The 18,392-nt window shown below is 40.2% G+C and overlaps 1 protein-coding gene across 2 annotated transcripts in view; it reads left to right on the plus strand.

The window, feature by feature from the left end:
• Positions 1-18,392, plus strand: part of GRM8 (glutamate metabotropic receptor 8) — a 913,900-nt gene that overhangs the window by 890,905 nt on the left and 4,603 nt on the right. For both annotated transcript variants that reach the window (XM_064289754.1, XM_003407246.4), the window contains one exon: positions 16,666-16,912. In XM_064289754.1, coding sequence (XP_064145824.1) covers positions 16,666-16,912 — 247 coding nt within the window. The remainder of the gene's footprint in view (positions 1-16,665; positions 16,913-18,392) is intronic.

Consider the following 18,392-nt stretch of genomic DNA (forward strand, 5'->3'; position numbering starts at 1 on the left):
GAAAATTTAATAGAAAACCTAGCTTGGTTCTTTTTCCTTGACCAAAGACTGAGGCCACTGCACCTAGGAATAAATATAATGATTTGGGTTTATATTTTATAGACTAGTCACTTTGTTAGAACATGGTAATGAGGTGAACAGGGTCAACAGTACAATCCATCTGAAGATATTGTAAGTTTATTTTCCTTCCATAGCCATAGAAATGGTCCCTCACCCTACGCAGTCATTACACACTGGTCAGAGTGGCTGAGTAACTAGTTTGATCAGTACAAATCCACCATCTGTAGAAAAATCATTCACAGTATATGCTGTAAGCACACCATTTTATTTCTCACTCACAGAACAATCTGAGGTTGTTTCTAATTGGCTGGCTACTCGCCACCGTGCAGTGATTAAGGAACTTTGATTTCTCCCATCCTATTGCTTTGTCATCCCCTGATGCCTCATTATTATAAACACCCAGCCAGAAAAAAGAGGAAAGATTTAGTGGAGAAGGCACACACACTTCTTGATCTCTTGTTTCTTTGTTTCATTAATTCTCTAACATACCTTTGTGACATTCCTCATTTTTGTTCACATTATTTTAGTTGAAAATTAGTCAAGTGGCCGTAGTACATTTGGAGTAGTCCCTAACTGGGCCTTCCCAGTAACAACTCCACACAGTGGAAGGTTGTTGTTGTTGTGTGCCATCAGTCAATTCCATCTCATAGTGAGTCTATAGGACGGTGGAGTACTGTCCCATAGGGTTTCCTAGACTATAATCTTTACAGGAGCAGATCATCAGGTCTTTCTCCCACAGAGCTGCTGGTGGGTTTGAACTGCCAACCTTTCGGTTAGCAGCTGAGTGCTTAACCATTGTGCCACCAGGAAGAGCTTACTTTCTGGTGGAGTCTTAGCGGCCTAAGCCACTCTCCTTTTCTCTGTTAAAATGTTTTAAATGTCAGTATTTTTCTCATAATTTTCTCCTTGGTAAACTGCTATATTTTTAGGATTATACTTGAATTGTCTCTGAAGACTTGGTAAATCAGTAAAATAAAAAAAAAAGTACCATTATCTCCCTAATATTACAAGGAAGAGTACTTAATGACATTTACTCCATGGCAATTAAAGGTTTCACTTGGGTGCAATTATTATGAAGACTCAAGCATTAATATCTTGAACATACTTGGAACTCAGTCTATCAGATTTGCCAGTAGAATAATTTATCCATATAAATTTCTACCCTTACCCCTGGGAACATAGTTTTAATAATAGCATCCAGATGGTCCTCCAACTTGTAAATAGTTTTATGTTCTAACTTTCTGTCTGTAAGTTGATTTGTAGTATTTTAAGTAACATGTTATACACACAATAGTATATATGGCTTTTGTCCTTATGCCAGCCATAAAAGTCTATTTAACCCATTATCTAACTGAAATACAGGACATTTGCAATGAAAACAGTGGAAAATATGTTATGATGCTGGTAGTTAACATAAAAAACCTGTAGATGAAGTCATTTTTTGAATATAAAATATTTAATTAAAAATACTGACCCTAAACACCAAGAACACAAGGTAATTATGAGCCCAAGAGACAGAAAGGGCCACATGAACCAGAGACTGCATCATCCTGAGACCAGAAGAACTAGATGGTGCCTGGCTACAACTGATGACTGCCCTGACAGGGAACACAACAGAGAACCCCTGAGGGAGCGGGAGAGCAGTGGGATGCAGACCCTAAATTCTCATAAAAAGACCAGACTTAATGGTCTGACTGAGACTAGAAGGACCCCAGTGGTCATGGACCCTAGACCTTCTGTTGGCCGAGGACAGGAACCATTCCTGAAACCAACTCTTCAGACATGGTTTGGACTGGACAATGGGTTGGAGAGGGATGTTGGCGAGGAGTGAGCTTCTTGGATCAGGTGGACACTTGAGACTATGTGGACATCTGCTGCCTGGAGGGGAGATGAGAGGGTAGAGGGGGTTAGAAGCTGGTGAAATGGACATGAAAAGAGAGAGTGAAGGGAGAGAGCGGGCTGTCTCATTAGGGGTAGAGCAATTGGGAGTATGTAGCAAGGTGTATATAAGTTTTTGTGTGGGTGACTGACTTGATTTGTAAACTTTCACTTAAAGCACAATAAAATTTATAAAAATAAAAAAATGCTGACCCTATAAGATATAAAACAGTTATAACGGCACAGAATTTATTTGATAATAGCTGGGTTTACTTTTCATTATTTAGAAAAATACAGTTACACTATTTAATATTTGTATTTGCACACTTCATTCTATCATGGTGAATTATGGTCAAACGTAACAGCCCCAGTTGTAAAATACTTGGAACAACTCATAACCAGTTTTATTGCAAAAGGTCCCTGTACACATTTACATTAATTCTGGTTCCTTAATAGACTGCTCAGCAAGCCTTCACCATACAGGAACCTACATTATGAGAAAAGAGAAATACTTATGTCTTCTGCATGTTAGCAACTTGTCAGTCCTGGGCAACATTTGTCCCATCACTGAAGCCTGTACACAGAGCCCCTTGTAGTTATTTTAAGTCAAAGGTTGAATGACTTAAAGGAAAAAATACAGTATAATTTAAACAATGCCATATCAAAATGTAATATATTAAAAGTGTTTTAAGAATTTGTTATAAGAAACTAAACACATCATTTAAGATCCAGGCTGTGATCAGGAGAGTGAGTGTCTGATGTTGCAGTAAAGGACAACGTCATCGGAAGTGAGGAGGTGAAGGAAATGAGACCTCAGGTAGCTGGAGCAATCATGTACATGGATGTAGAATTCATCCAAAGTAACCATGTCTCTTGGGGCCAGAACCTCCCCGATGAATACGACAAATGATGGCAGACATAGTGGCAGTAAGGAGAGAGAGGACATATATTTGAATGTTATGGTGCCTCAGAAGGTAGATCTTTGAGGAGAAGAATGAGTCTGTAATGATCTGGAAGCAGCAAAGGGGAGCAAGGAATGTCCCAACCTTATCATCTTTCCCAAAGGGTATGCGTTAAGAAAAACAAAACAAAATAGCCAGTACCTGAGAGATTGGAGGGTAAGCAATACTCTTACAAAGAGTGAAGTTTCAGCTAAGAGCCCAGGTGAAGAGATGGCAGGGAGAAGAGGCTGGAGGTGCAGGGTATTTTGTTGTGGAATAGCAGTTACCAAAGCACCCAGGAAGTTGTTGACAAGTATGAGAAGGGTAGAGAGCCGAGTGAGTTTCAAGAAAACTGAGAGTATTCTGGCTGATGGTTCAGTAAAACATCAGTGACTGAGCCCCATCACTTTGGAAGCTGACTGATCATTACAGGAGTAATCTGGTGGCTTTAGTCTCAAGAGAACAAGTTGGAACCCCAGTAGGAGAAGAAGTAGTCAGATTGCCAGTGGTCAGAACATTCGGGACTTGAGAATTGTCCCATATGACCTGTGCGGGGACAAAATGGTTCATCTGCAGCCAGGATATCAATGAAGCCAGCATGAAGGTGTCATGAAGACATCTCGCTTACTCTTATTCGCAGTTTTGACCATGCTGTTGCAAAATGATAGAGCTAGAAGGCAATAAGGAAACAGGAGTCCATGGAGGGAATCACGAAGAAAACTCTATCTAAGGGTGAAACCAATAAGCACTCAGGAAGCAGAGGCCTCATATACATTTGCATATATCACAGTGGAAAATGCAACACCATTGTTTGTTAAATTATTTTTATTATGTTTCTATAAATAATACTCATAAAATAATTGAAAATTAAAGGCTATAGTTTACTTAATAAGCTGTACTTTTAAACATCTACCTTATTTATAAAATTCCTATTGGGCTTTAATGAAAAAAAAAATCATTTTACTAGCCCAAATATTAAATATCACTTTTATTTAATTATACGTACTCATTGTAAATCTAATACCTGTTCTTCCTTCCTTAGAAGAAATGAAACTTTCTTACACTTGTCCTTTTCTGTCCTTGGAAAAGCTGGTATTCTGCTTGTTCCTAAAACCAAACCCATTGTCTGCCATCGAATTGATTTCTACTCATAGCGACCCAATAGGACAGAGTAGAACTGCCCCCTAGGATTTCCAAGGAGTGCCTGGTGGACTCCAACTGCCGACCTTTTGGTTAGCAGCTGTAGCTCTTAACCACTGTGCCACCAAGATTTCCATTTGTTAGTTAATGCTATTTATTCTCTGAACTAGTTCCCACCATTCCCATTAAGTCCAAAGTTAAGGATTCAGACCTCAGGTGTGAACCAGGTGTGACTCTTCGTTTTGCAAACTTGTGTCCCGAGCCACAGGGGGATACGATGAGAAGTTGAGGATGGGTTCAGAGCAAACTAAACTCCAACTCCACTGACGAAAACACAGTATAAACACCTCTGACCTGCACATGGGTCAGCAACACTGATTCCTACCTGACGGGAGAATCACAACCCTGAGGACAGTGATTTTGGTTTTTTCCCCAGAGTGAAATTTGACCATAATTCTTTGAATGTGCTGACCCAGAGCTCCCTCACAAGCATGAAATGTATTTTCTTATGAATAAATTTATTTTGCCTGTACTTGTTTTGTGTGTTCCTACTAAATAGTCCCTGAAAAATAAATAAATAAATAATATATATTTTTTTTTATGGCTAAAAGACGGTGCCCTGGTGGTGCAACATTAAGCACTCAACTACTAACTGAAAGGTTGGTTGTTAGAAGCCATCCAGCAGCTCTACAGGAAAAAGGCCTGGCGATCTGCTTCTATAAAGATTTTTTTAAAAACCCACTGCCATTGAGTCAATTCTAACTCATAGCAACCCTACAGGGCAGAGTAGAACAGCCCCATAGGGTTTCCAAGGCTGTAATCTTTATGGAAGCAGACGGCCACATCTTTCTCCCACAGGGCAGCTAGTATGTTTGAACTGCCAACCTTTTGGTTGGCAGTGGAGAGCTTTAACCACTGTGCCACCAGCCTAGAAAACCCTAGGGGGCAGTTCTGCTCTGTCATATAGTGTCACTATGAGTCAGAATGGACTCGATAGCTCCTAACAACAACAATAACAAAGTCTAAAAGACGAGGCTGATTGTGAGAAAGCAGTACTGTTGTCTTTATGGTGTAAGGAAAAGGAGAAATGAACAGAGGATAGGAGCAAAGTTGAGTAATGACAGTAATAACTATCATTTATTGATTACCATATGTCAGGTGCTGTGCCAATATTTTACATACATTGTGTCATTAAATCTTTTGAGTTAGGTCTATGGAAGCTGAGAAATAGTGTGAGTGTGTTACCCTAAATTACATAGCTCTTAAGTGGGGGAGGAATCAGGGCAGAGACCCCAGAGCTCTCATATCCCCAAAGTGAGTGCCACTGGCTTTTAATTTATACTGTCTATTTTTAAACTGAGGGTAAAACGGTACATAACTGTCAAATTTGCAGTTTAAAAGGCCATTGTGTTAATCTATTCAAGATTACCATATTTTTCTCAAAAAGTGTGCCCACGTAAATAACACGCACATATATATCACTCACACACACATATATAAAAAACACATGGAAATAACAAAATTATGTTAAAAAAAGTTCTGGCATAGTGCACCCATGCATGTATCGCATACATCTGGCGACATTTCCAGAAGTGAATTTTGGCCTCATTCACCCTCATTCAACAGTCCGAAAATGTTACTTTTGATCATATTTGTATAATAAAGGTATAAGCCGTGGTCAAGAAGTCATCGGTTGAGTTTTAAGTTTGGTAGTACCCTGGTGATCAGAAAATAAACAATTGAAACTGTATGTTTCTTTCTATTATTTAAGTTGATAATTATATCCCCATCACTCTTGAGCCATCAATGGAAACCTTGAACCTACTGACTCCTGTCCACAAACCACGTGCTATTCATCGGAAGAGTAAACAAAATGAAGCCTGCACTGGCATAAATGGCATTGACTAGCTATCAATAGGAATCCCCATTCAATCTGCGCTGACATAATTATCACAGTCCTCCTCTTACTCTGGTTTTTAATTGGAGGAGTAAACAAAGCAAAACTGATGCAGGATAGCCCTTGGCTCAACAGGGCTCAATGAGTGAGTGCACAAACCTTATCAGATTGTCTTAAGAGAAACCATTAAGCTATGCTAGGTCTGCTTATTTCATGGTCTAGTTATGTCTTATTAGTGCCGATCTCTTTGATCAATGATCATAAGTCGCCTTAGTCACATGTTTGCGAGCATATAGAAAGACCTTGCTTCTTGGACATCTCACATTGGAATTTTACAATCTCTTTACTAGAACCAGCCAGTTATCGATTATATTGTGCACAATTTTTCCTCTTATAATCTAAATCTTAGAACCCTTTAGGATCGTGGCAGGAATTAAATTCAAGTTCTACACTGTCGACATCAAACTGAAAGTCGTTGTGAGAGCAGAGAAACAAACAACAGAGCAGCAGCAAGAAGTTCAAGGTCGGAGAGCCATCCATTGTGAATGGGAAAAGGAGAAAAAGCAGCTGGAAAAAAACAAATCCGTGAAAACATGCATGTCGTGGGCTCAAAGCGAAATGACCTGAGTTGGAGAATGACTTCAAAGAGTGAATTATTTCTCAAAGGGAACAAATCAAGCTGTCTCTGCTGTAGTAATTCAGATCAAATGAAGATCAGCAAATGGAGGAATCCCAGATTTTAAGGCAGGTTTCACCTGGATTTCTAAATTCATGAACAGGAATGACCTTTCTGTGAGAATGAGAACCACGGATGATGATAATGAATGAATAAACTAAAATGACATTGATTATCAAAAATTATGTTTCAGTTTAAGATTTATGAAGCAATAAATATAAACAACATCTTATTCTTGTAGTTTTATGCCTAGGATCATTTCTCACTAATTTCTAGCTCTTCATGCATTCATACTTTTTTGTTTCCACATGGGTCCCATTTCTATCCCAAGCTCGTTCAGGTCACTGTTTGTTGCACTTGATTTAGGCAAATCCCTACCTTAAATGAAGTTTCGACAAGATCAGTTTTATCCTGGTAACATTAAATCTGTTGAGCAGGGGGAAAAAAAATTGAAATCGAAGTCAGCAACATGTGAAAAAATATTGGTATGGTACAGTCACGAAAATAACACACATTGGGGTGTTGCGTTATTTGCAAAAATATATAACACATGTTATTTGTGTAAAAATGTGATAAGTTTCTGTCCCAGCCTTGAGTTCATTTTGAGGGAGATTGGGGCCCTCAAGTTGTCTCATAGGTTATTGCCCTAGTGTCTGATTTATAGTTTTCTCCTTGGGACTGAATGGATTATTTCCCTTAATTGTCAAATTCTAGAGTAATACCCTACACAACTTCAGTAGAATACAGAGAATTTATTTCATCTGGGCAATGTTCTAGAAGCTGAGTTTACAGCAGTGAACCAAAGAGTAAAAAAATCTCTGTACTCATGGAATTTACATACCAGTTTAGGAAATAGATAATAAATACATTTAAACAGTTAAAATATATAGATATAAATTTATGATAGAAAATGTTAGATGGTGTCATGGATGTGTACTAATTTGGCTAAGCCACGATTCCCAGTATTGTGTGATTGTCCACTGTTTTGTCATCTGATGTAATTTCCCTGTGTGTTGTAAAACCTAATCTTTGCCTGTGGTTAATGGGGCAAGATTAGATTATGTTAAAGAGGATTAGAGTGGGATGTAACACACTTACTGAGGTCACATCCCTGATCCAATGTAAAGGGAGTTTCCCTGGAGTGTGGCCTGTACTACTTTTTATCTTACAAGAGATAAAAAGAAAGGGAAGCAAGTAGAGAGTTGGGGATCCCCATATCAACAAGAAAGCAGTGCCAGCAGCAGAAAGTGTCCTTTGGATCTGGGGCTGCTGGGCAGAAAATCTCCTATACCAAGGGAAGATTGATGATAAGGACCTTCCCTCCAGAGCCAACAGAGAAAGTCTTCCCCTGAAGCTGGCACCTTGAATTCAGACTTCTAGTCTACTAGACTGTGAGAGAATAAACTTCTCTTTGTTAAAGCCATCCACTTGTGGTATTTCTGTTATAGCAGCACTAGATAGCTGAGACAGACAATAAGGAGTAAAATAAGAAGCCCTGGTAGTGCAATGGTTAAGCACTAAGCTACTAACCGAAAAGCTGGTGATTTATACCCACCTTTTTTTTTTTTTTAGTGGCTCCATGTGTGGTGTAGTGGCTCCGTGGGAGAAAAGACCTGGAAGTCTGCTCCCATAAAGATTACGGTCTAGAACACCCAATGGGCAGTTCTACTATGTCACATGGAGTCACTATGAATAGAAAATCAACTTGACAACACTTCACGACAACAAAAAGGAGTAAAATAAAATTGGGGAGGAGGAATGGAGCCTTGGTGCCACAGTGGTTAAGAGTTTGGCCACTAGCTAAAAAAAAGATTGGCAGATTGAACCTTAGAAACCCTATGGGGCAGTTCTACTCTGTCCTATAGGGTTGCTATGCATTGGAATTGATTCAACAACAACTGGTTTGGATTTTTTGGTTTTAGAGGAGGAATAGGGCTTATAATTTTTAATAGTAAGTATAAGAAAGGCCTCACTGAGAAGGAACATTGCAGTAAAGACCCAAACAAAAGAAAGGAACAGGACATCAAATATAAAGGTGAGTTCCAGGATTTGCCAGGAGGCCAATATGGCTGGAAGAGAAAGACTGAGGGAAAAACTAAGGCCAGATGAGTTCAGAGACATCGAGAGGGTGGCTGATCATGCAGGGACCTGTAAACCATTGTAAGGACACAATGGTAAGTCATTGCAGGCTCTCAAGAGAAGTGACCTAATCTCATTTATGAGGAATAGGGTGTTTTTTCGGCAGGGCTACTCTAGCTGCTGTGTTGAGATCAATTAGATGATGAGAAAAAAAGAGGACATGGGTAGAATAAAAACAATCAGTAAGGTAGCTATGACCATCATCCAAATGAGAGATGGTGGTGGCTGAAAGCAATGTGGCACCAGTGGAGGTATGGAAAGTGCCTGTCTGAATAAATATAAAGGTATAATCAACAGCATTTGTTTCTGGATGGGGTAAGGAGTGTGTCTAGTTTCCTAGTGCTACTGTAACAGAAATACACAAGTGGGTGCTTTCAAGGATAGAAATTTATTTTCTCACAGATCAGGAGGCTAGAAGTCCAAATTTAGGGCACTAGCTCTATGGGAAAGCTTTCTCTGTTGGCTTTGGCTGAAGATCCTTGTCTCTTTCCTTCTCTGTAATCCTAACATTCCTCAGTTCCTTGGCAATCCTCAGGTGGCATCTATCTGTCCCCCTACTGCCCTGCCCATACCTTGTCCCCTTTGGGCTCGCTTGTCTCTGTGTCTGTGCTGTTCTTTATAACTGAGAAGTGATTAGTTAAATTTAGGATACACCCTACACTGAAAGGAGCCCTGGTGGGGCAGTGGTTAAGAGCTCGGCTGCTAACCAAAAGGTAAGCAGTTTGAATCCACCAGCTGTTCCCTGGAAACCCTATGAGGCAGTTCTACTCTGTCCTCTAGGGTTGCTATGAGTCAGAATCAACATGACAGCACCAGGTTTTTGTTGTTTTCTACACTGGTAGAAAGCCTTATTAACATAACAAAGAAACCCCTATTCTCAAACAGGATTATATCCACAGGTTAGGGGTTTGGATTGCAACACATGTTTTGGGGGGACACAATTCAGTCCATAACAGAGTGTAAGAGAGATGTCAAGGACAATTCAAGATTTTTGTCCCAAGAAATCAGAAAGGTGATATTAACTGAGGAGGGGAAGCCCAGGGTTAGGGGTTAAGGCAGGGAACCAGAGGCTGGTTAAATTTTAGATTGCCTGTCAGACATTCGAAGGAGGCTACCCTGAAGAAAATTTCCTGAGAGAAGTCCAACAGTTGTCAGCATTTAAATGATATCTAAGGTAGAACCTGCTACATCATTTGTGGAATTCGAAAATGCAGACTTCCTTTTACAAAAATCACTGGTGGGTGAATTTAGGGCTTACACCACCCACAAGGCCACTCTAGTGTTTCTCTGTAAACTTCTGTAACTTAAAAAACAAATTAAAATTAAACACTTCTGGTAGTTACTGAGGAACCCTGATCGCCCAGCGGTTAAGCACTCAGCTGCTAACCAAAAGGTAGGTGGTTCAAACCCACCAGCCGCTCTGCGCAAGAAAAATGTGGCAGTCGGGCTCTGTAAAGACTTGCAGCCTTGGAAACCCTATGCAGAAGTTCTACTCTGTCCTATAGGGTCACTAGGAGTTAGAATTGACTTCACAGTGAAGGGTTTTTTTTGGTTTTTTGGTAGTTACTGAGATTTTGAAGTCCATTGGCTGAAGCCCTGATGAAAAGCAGAATAAAACCCATGTTTGGATGTGGTGTTCCTTTGGTGGGCTCCCAAATGAGGGGATAGGTAACAGAAGCAGGGAAAGGTAGGCTTTAAGTGTAAAGGGAGCTTTCTAGCTGGCCAAGCTGTGTCTGAAGCAGCCGAACAGAAGCTTGGCTGGTTGTAGCAGAGAGCTGAGATGAAACCATCCAGGGCAAGACAGAGAAATAGGAAGGAACAATGAACCTATTTGTTACTGCATGGTGCAAACCTGTCTTGAGTATTAGATCTCATAATATGTTACCTTAGTTACAAAGGGGTGGCAAACTTACCAGTTTGGATGTCAACAGAGTCTGTGGAGATCTTTGTGCTGGGGTGGCTGCTTGAAAGTAAAAGGCTCATCTTTCTCCTGGGGTCATGTAATCTCCTCCCTCCTCACCGGTCTGGAGTCTGTAATGATTCCAGGCCATGACCTACATTCTGTAGAGCTGGGTGTGCACAGTGGTCCTTGGAGAGAATGAAGAGGGAGCCAGAAAGATGTCACTTGTGTGGGCTCCATTGTGCCCGCTCCTCCCCAGCTTGTCCAGACATTGCAGGAATCTGCTTCAGTGTCTCTGTCTCCTTCAGGTTCAAAATGTTCACAGGGCATGGAGGCAGAGGAGGGGACAGGCAATCAGTGGTTGTGATAGAAAAGAGGCTCCCTTCCTTCTAGGTGTTAGTATTTTGGAGTGGCAGGGGCAGGAGGGAGCATAAAAGAAGGTTGGAAAAGAAACGATCATTAACTTACTCAATAGCATTGCCAGCATCTCTCAATGGCTGTATCTTGGTCAGAGGGAGTTGATGCAGTTCCCCGCTGCAGTCAGGTGAGCTGTACCCTCAGGATGGAGAGCCAGTGTGTTATTCTAGGAGTGCAGCCCAGACAATGAATGTGGCCTTAACATCAGCAAATAGAGGTGGCTCCTGGGCATGATTTTACTATGCCTACTTTGGAGTAAGGTTTTCACCAGCCAATTTTTTCAGAAGTAGACTACCAGGTCCTTCTTTGTAACCTGTCTTAGTCAAGAAGCTCCACTGAAACCTGTCCACCGTGGGTGACCCTGCTGGTATTTGAAATATCGGTTGCATAGCCTCCCGCATCACAGCAACACCCAAGCCACCACAGTTTGAGAAACAGACAGACAAGTGGAATGCTGTTTTGTAGCGACAATGGTGAAACTTCAAGATCATGTACTTTGGACATATTATTAGGAGGGAACAGTCCCTGGAGAAGGCCATCATTCTTGGTAAAGTGGAGGGTCAGTGAAAAAGAGGAAGACCGTCGACGAGACGAATAGACACAGTGGCTGCAGTGATGGGATCAATCATAGCAATGATTGTTGGGATGGCACAGGACTGGGCAGTGTTTCATTCCGTTGTACATGGGGTGGCTATGAGTTGGAACTGATTCGGCTGCATCTGACAATCACTTTGAAATACATTACAAAAACCTTTTCCTGGAGCGCAGGTAGGAAGAGAATGGCTGTCAGCTGCTCACTAAACCAAGCTGTCTGGGTTGCATAACTGACTAATAGCCATGGTGGCACAACAGTTAAGTGCTGGGCTGCTAACTGAGAGGCTGGCATTTTGAACCCACCCTGTGGCTCTGTGGAAGGAACATCTGGTGATCTGCTGCCTTAAAGATGACAGCCTAGAGAACCCTATGGGGCTGTTCTATTCTGTCACATGGGGTCCTATGAGTCTGAATCGTCTCGATGGCACCTAACAACAACCACCACAGGCTGTCTCTTGTCCTGTGCACCTGGAAATGTGCTTTGTTAGCATCCTTTTAGAATCAAAGTTGTTGGGTAAATAATCTTTGCTGAGATACTGTTTTGTGCCTCTTAGTTTATAAAACCGGTTGCTGTCCAGTTGACCCTGACTCATGGTGACCCAGTGTATGTCAGAGTAGAATTGTGCTGCGTAGGATTTTCAATGGCTTATTTTCCAAAAGTAGATTTCCAGGCCTTTCTTTTGAGGCATCTCTGGATGGACTCAAACTTCCAACCTTTCGGTTAGCAGATGAGTGCATTAACTATTTGTACCACCCAGGGACCTCAGACAATAAAGATTATATCACTCAACCCTATAACTCTTCTATGAGAAAAGAATTTTCCACCCATTTCATAGATAAGAAGAAAACAAGTTCACAGAGCTTATAAATGGTGGTGCCAGAATTCAAACCCAAGTCAATTAGCATCCTTCCTCCTTGCATAGATCAACGGGTTAGAATTGTCTAAAGGAGACCTGGTGGCTCAGTGGTTAAGAGCATAGCTGCTATCTAAAGGTCAGCAGTTTGAATCCACTAGCTGCTCCTTGGAAACCCTATGGGACAGTTTTACAGGGTCGCTATGAGTCAAAATCAACTCAATAGAAAGTTTTTTTTTTTTTTTTTTAATAAAAGTAAGCAAAAATCCTAGTCACTTGGAATCGAGTACTCATTTATAATCCCAATATAATCTCTCTATTTCTTCTTAAATTATGGTGGGTCAGTAGTTAAGAGCTTTGCTACTAACCAAAGGGTCAGCAGTTTGAATTCACCAGCCACTCCTTGGAAACCCTATGGGGTAGCTCTCTCTGTCCTATAGGGCCCATATGAGTCAGAATTGATTCGATGGGAACAGGTTTGTTTTTTGGAGATTCAGAATTTTATAATCCATGATGCTTGAGGATATGGTTTTTTTTTTTTTTTTTAGAATGAGAGTGGTGGTATTTTTATTTCTTAGCTGATTTTGCTGTTGTGGCTTTCATTGAGGTTGTGACATGTATCACTTTCCATTTCATTAAATATTCAGAGACGAAGCTCAGAGGCTCCATTTACTCATGGTCCAAGTCTCTGTAACAAGTCCTGGGCCAATGTAAGAGTTTGGATTTTAGAGTGTGATTTTGTATGGCTGCTTTTCCTGTATTCAACTCACATTAAAAAAAAAAAAAAATTCAGAAATGGTTTTAAGAGAGTACATAAATAAGATCTGCGTTTTGGTGTGATTTGAGAGCATCCATTGTGCCTAATGGAGAGCTTGGTACACTAAGCAGAAAAAAAAAAAAATTTTTTTTTTTTTTTTTTTTAGCAGAGTACTGTTTAATTCTAATGTCTGTGTTTATTACATCTTATCATGAGTTGGTGTGCTGAAAGGATAGGCCACAGTAATATGTTTAATGCGGGAGCTAGTATTCCAGAATCTTCTTCCTGCCTAATATTTAGCAAGATTAAATTTACTATGTATTAAAGAAATTATTCTGAATAAAATATCATATGTATTTTTGGTAGCAGAGACAGTTTATAAGACTTTCAAAATATAAAGGTATTTATATACTACTGAAACAAGTCCTATAAGGAGCCCTTGTGATGCAATGGTTAAGCACTCAGCTACCAACCAAAAAGTCAGCTGTTCGAACCCACCCAGCAGCTCTGTGGGAGAGAAGACCTGATAATCTGCTCCTGTAAAGATACAGCCTCGAAAACCCAATGGGGCAGTTCTATTCTGTCATATAGGGTGTCTATCAGTCATGATTGACTTGATAGCGCACAACGATACAACTATACATTTTAGCAAGACCAACAGATTAAGACCTTTAAAAATAATCCAGTTAATCAATTTGAGAGTTCCTATTATTTCATAGCTTTCGGATCTCTGGAGTTGTGTTTCTTAGGCTAAATTGACTTGGTGGTGTCTGTGACAAAGCTGACGATTACCTATTTGAGTGACTTTGGAATATGTACATGTGTGGTTTGTGCTTGGCTGTATTCTTTCCTTATCTCCACATCTTTTCTCTGCAGTCTGTTTTCTGCATAGGTTTCTACAGCAGGTAGCTTGAGAGTAAGTAGGAATTCAGAGAGGATTAACTAACACATGAGAAGCTTATGAGTATTTGTAGTAATAGGTTGCCTTCAAAGTAGATGGCAAAGCTTACAGAGATTTATGAGGTTTAAAGGCACATATCCATGTTTGTATCAGGACCTTCTTAATTTTGGTAGCATTCTCAGACTTAACCAAGGATTTCACTTTTCGGCAGGCAGCACGAGAGGTCATGACGTGGAGTAATTTATTACTTTGCTGAGGGATGAATGGAAATCGTGTCTCTATTGAGGCCATTTGCCTAAGCCCAGCCTACCACCTGGGATCCACACCTCATCACTTTGTGTTTCTTACTTAAGATATCATCACCACTGTGTGGTAGCCATTTCAAATGTCCATTTGACAGAGTGGGGGAATCGTGAAAAGTATATTCTGTATGATTTGTGTAAATCACAAGGCTCTTAAAGATCTTCATATACCAGAAAGTGACAAGCAATTGCTAATTATTGTTTCTTCTAGAAACAATAACTTCTTGCATAGTTTCTTAGAAGTGTATAAGGAAAAGAATGCAAGTTATCTACTCTAAAGGCCAAAAATCCAGTTGCTGTGGAGTCAATCCGGACTCCTGGCGACCCCGTGTGTGCCAGAGTAGAACTGGACACCATAGGGTTTTCAATGGCTGGTTATTAGGAAATACATCACCAGGTCTTCTGAGGAGCCTCTGGGTGTACTCAAACCTCCATCCTTTTGGTTAGCAACCAAGCCCATTAACCATTTGCACCACCCAGGGACTTCAGCTTACTCTAAGGGAGTTTATATTCTAGTTGTACATTTTATATGATTAAATGTAAATTTTAAATGATTAAAATGATTGCGTAGTCACACATACGCATGTGGCCCATCATATTCCTTTTTTAATGCACTATCCCTTAGAAGAAGTAAAACAAAAGGATTATAACTAAAGTGAGATTCATTAAGGGGGACTTCTTTTTTTTTTTCCCTGGGGGAGATGAACTTTGAAACAAACTAATTCTGTATTACTTTGTTGACATATACTTCCATATTCACAATGGAGTCTTATTCCAGGCCAGTCTTAGTGGTAGATGAATTAATCAGTAAACCTGATAACATACATGGTGTGACTTCACAGACGGGAACACTCTTTGACCTGGTGCCTGGTTCTCCTTATGGTTTGCCAGTCCGTTAGTTCAAGGCTTTGTCATCTGTTACAAGACACCCTCTCCCCCAGAAAAGGAAAAGGCAGCACAAGGATGGTTTGGAGATGGTTTAGCCTTGAGGATGAGTTTCTTGATCATTGATTAAAAAGAACAGAGTTTGTTCAGGTCTGAGAGGTTGCCAGATAAAATGTGAGAGCTTTCATTTTTGGAGGTATTATTAGAGTGAACAGATACTAATAAGGATCACAGATAAGTTAAGGGGAAGCCCTTCACAGTCTTACAACACAGCTTCTCTGTGGTCTAGGCTCTTCAGCTGGTTTGAGAAAATTAGGGTTTGAACTCAGGACATTAAATATGGAAGTAGATCAAATGTTTTTGTTTTTAATAATTAAAATACTGTCATATTTGCTGCCATACCACAATGAAAAAGTAAAATGCAGTGGTTTGGGGGTTGACTTTTTCAGTTTGTTAACCATTAAAAAAAAAAAAAATGTCTTTCAGAGAGACTTTTTTCTGTAATTTGAGAACAGTGGTTTTCGGAGGGGTGAGCATTAGGAATGATAAGGTAGGAAGAGGCTGGGAGAGAATTTCTCAGTGCAGATGCCAGGACCCTATGCCCATAGGGCATATCTAAATCTTTGAGGGAGGGGGTTTCATAGGTTTTGTAAAAGCGCCCAAGTTTATTTTGACATGATGTTATCGTTGAGAAAACTTTGGGAAATATTTGTTAGAGGAGCCCCTTAAAAAAAAAAAAAAAAGTCACTGTGGCATACTTGCAATTTGCCAGGTTTTGTGATCTTTGGAATGAGGTAACGATGTGAAGATGGAAGCACCAGCATTATTCAAGCAATGGTGTGCAGTGGTGATTCTCTGGGATGCTTCACTCCCGCTCTATTTCCATGATGTATAATTTAGCTTCGGGTGAAGTTTATTGCTAGGAGAATATCACTTGGCCCAGCAGAACCCCCCCTGAAGAAGGCTGTGTGGCATAAAGTGTTAGTCTTTTTCAAAAAGGTTCTCTTTTTCATAAAGATTTGCCCCTTTCTTACATTTGTTTATGATCGAAAATGGAAGCTAAACTCTGCCCACTTAATTATTTGTTTGTTTGTCTGAAGGATTTGGGCTTAATAAACAATACAGCCTCACTCACCCACACTCTCAAGGTGGGATCAAGGAATGCTTGGCTATAACTAAGGGCAATACAAGAAGGCACCTTCTGCTGCACTGTGAGCAGAGAAGCTGCAATAATTTTAGAGAATGGTTACTCTCTTTGCTCTATCTTTTATCAGGCTTACCAACATTCATTTTTCTTTTTCTTTTTTTTTTTCTCTCCCCTCAGATGTACATTCAGACAACAACACTCACTGTCTCCATGAGTTTAAGTGCTTCGGTGTCTCTGGGCATGCTTTATATGCCCAAGGTTTATATTATAATTTTTCACCCTGAGCAGAACATTCAGAAACGCAAGAGGAGCTTCAAGGCTGTGGTCACAGCTGCCACCATGCAAAGCAAACTGATCCAAAAAGGAAACGACAGACCAAATGGCGAGGTGAAAAGTGAACTCTGTGAGAGTCTTGAAACCAACAGTAAGTCATCTGTAGACTTTCCGATGGTCCAGAGCGGGAGCACTTCCTAATAGATGTACGTTGAATATTCTTCTACTAGACTTGGGGACTGTGCTACATGGTTCCAGGGCAGAGCAGTTCCCACACACCATGGGGCCCATCACACTGGTGACTGCATTGGTTAGAACCAAGTGATTTTTCACAATGAGCCGCTGTTCTCCAGAGCACAAACATGCACGCACTATCTCTTTCACAAAGCACACCTCTCAGGTCTCTCTTTTGAGGCATTAGTGAGTTGAGCTTGAGCTTGGAAGTCTCTTCCATTTATAAAATTATCTTTTAGCACTTAGGAACTATTCTCTCATCTTTGCTTTTTCAATATTGGTTGCTCTTTATAACATCAAAAGTTAACCAATATTTATAAACACGTGACCAAAGACCTCATACAAATAAATGATCTGTTATTTGGCTCTTCAGGGAAATGAGAAAACCAGTTAGCCAACATGTTTAGTTAAGCCATAGTGAATACTTGTTCCTGCATGTAGTCCCCTTCTATAGGCCTTCCTTGGCTTCCTTCCTTGGGTATATTAAGATTATTAGATCTCTTCTATGAAAGTCTCATGAGAATAGAATCCTTTCTCCAACTACCACCCCACTTTTTGTTCCTTTCTCCTACATTCCTCTTCTGTATAAGCTACCCCAGCAAAAGCACAAGATAACAACACACTAACACTCAAGCTGATCCCGTACAGTTTAATTGATATAGTCAAGTCCATCCTGATGTCTATGGAAAAGTAGCAAGTAGAATGAAGGTTTGTACTGGACAATATCAGAGAGCTGAGTATAGAAAAATGCAGGCTTTACATTGATAGCTGCTGAAGATAGGTCAAAAAGAAATAAAGGGTAAGATCCTTACATTTGAGTAGCTTCTAGTCTTTTGGAAACCCAACATGAGAATTTAAAAATTAAGGATGAAGCCCAGTGCAAAAACACTCTCTTCCTCCCAGGTTCCTCCAGCAGGCTGTATTCCTTACTCTCTGTATTTTTGGCACTAAACGTAGGCAAAGACTAAGAGTTGATTTTATCAGGTTTATGTATTATAGCAACTCATAGTCCTCCCTGGATTCAGAAAACTTTCCTTGTACCAAGAGTCCATTTCCAGGTGAATATTGTCTAAACTAATGCCCATGCCCACGAATATTCTTAGATGATAAGTCATGATTAACTAAACTTACTGGTTTAAATTCATATCAGATTTTTTTGGAATTCTTGACTGGATCCTCTAGGAAGATTACCTCCAGATCACTCATACCACCAAATTTAATCACTTGTAGAGAAAAGAGCATTGTTAAGAATTCAACACACTCTCTCCATGTACTCTCCTTTTCGTAAACATGAACCTTTGAGTAACTGCAAGGGAAGGAATGATAAAGATGGGTTTTGGTAACAAATAGCTACAATCATCTCTGATTATAGGTGAGTAGTTTACTTGATGGCACTG

The sequence above is a fragment of the Loxodonta africana genome, chromosome 8 (assembly GCF_030014295.1).
Source record: "Loxodonta africana isolate mLoxAfr1 chromosome 8, mLoxAfr1.hap2, whole genome shotgun sequence".
Classification (NCBI taxonomy): domain Eukaryota; kingdom Metazoa; phylum Chordata; class Mammalia; order Proboscidea; family Elephantidae; genus Loxodonta; species Loxodonta africana.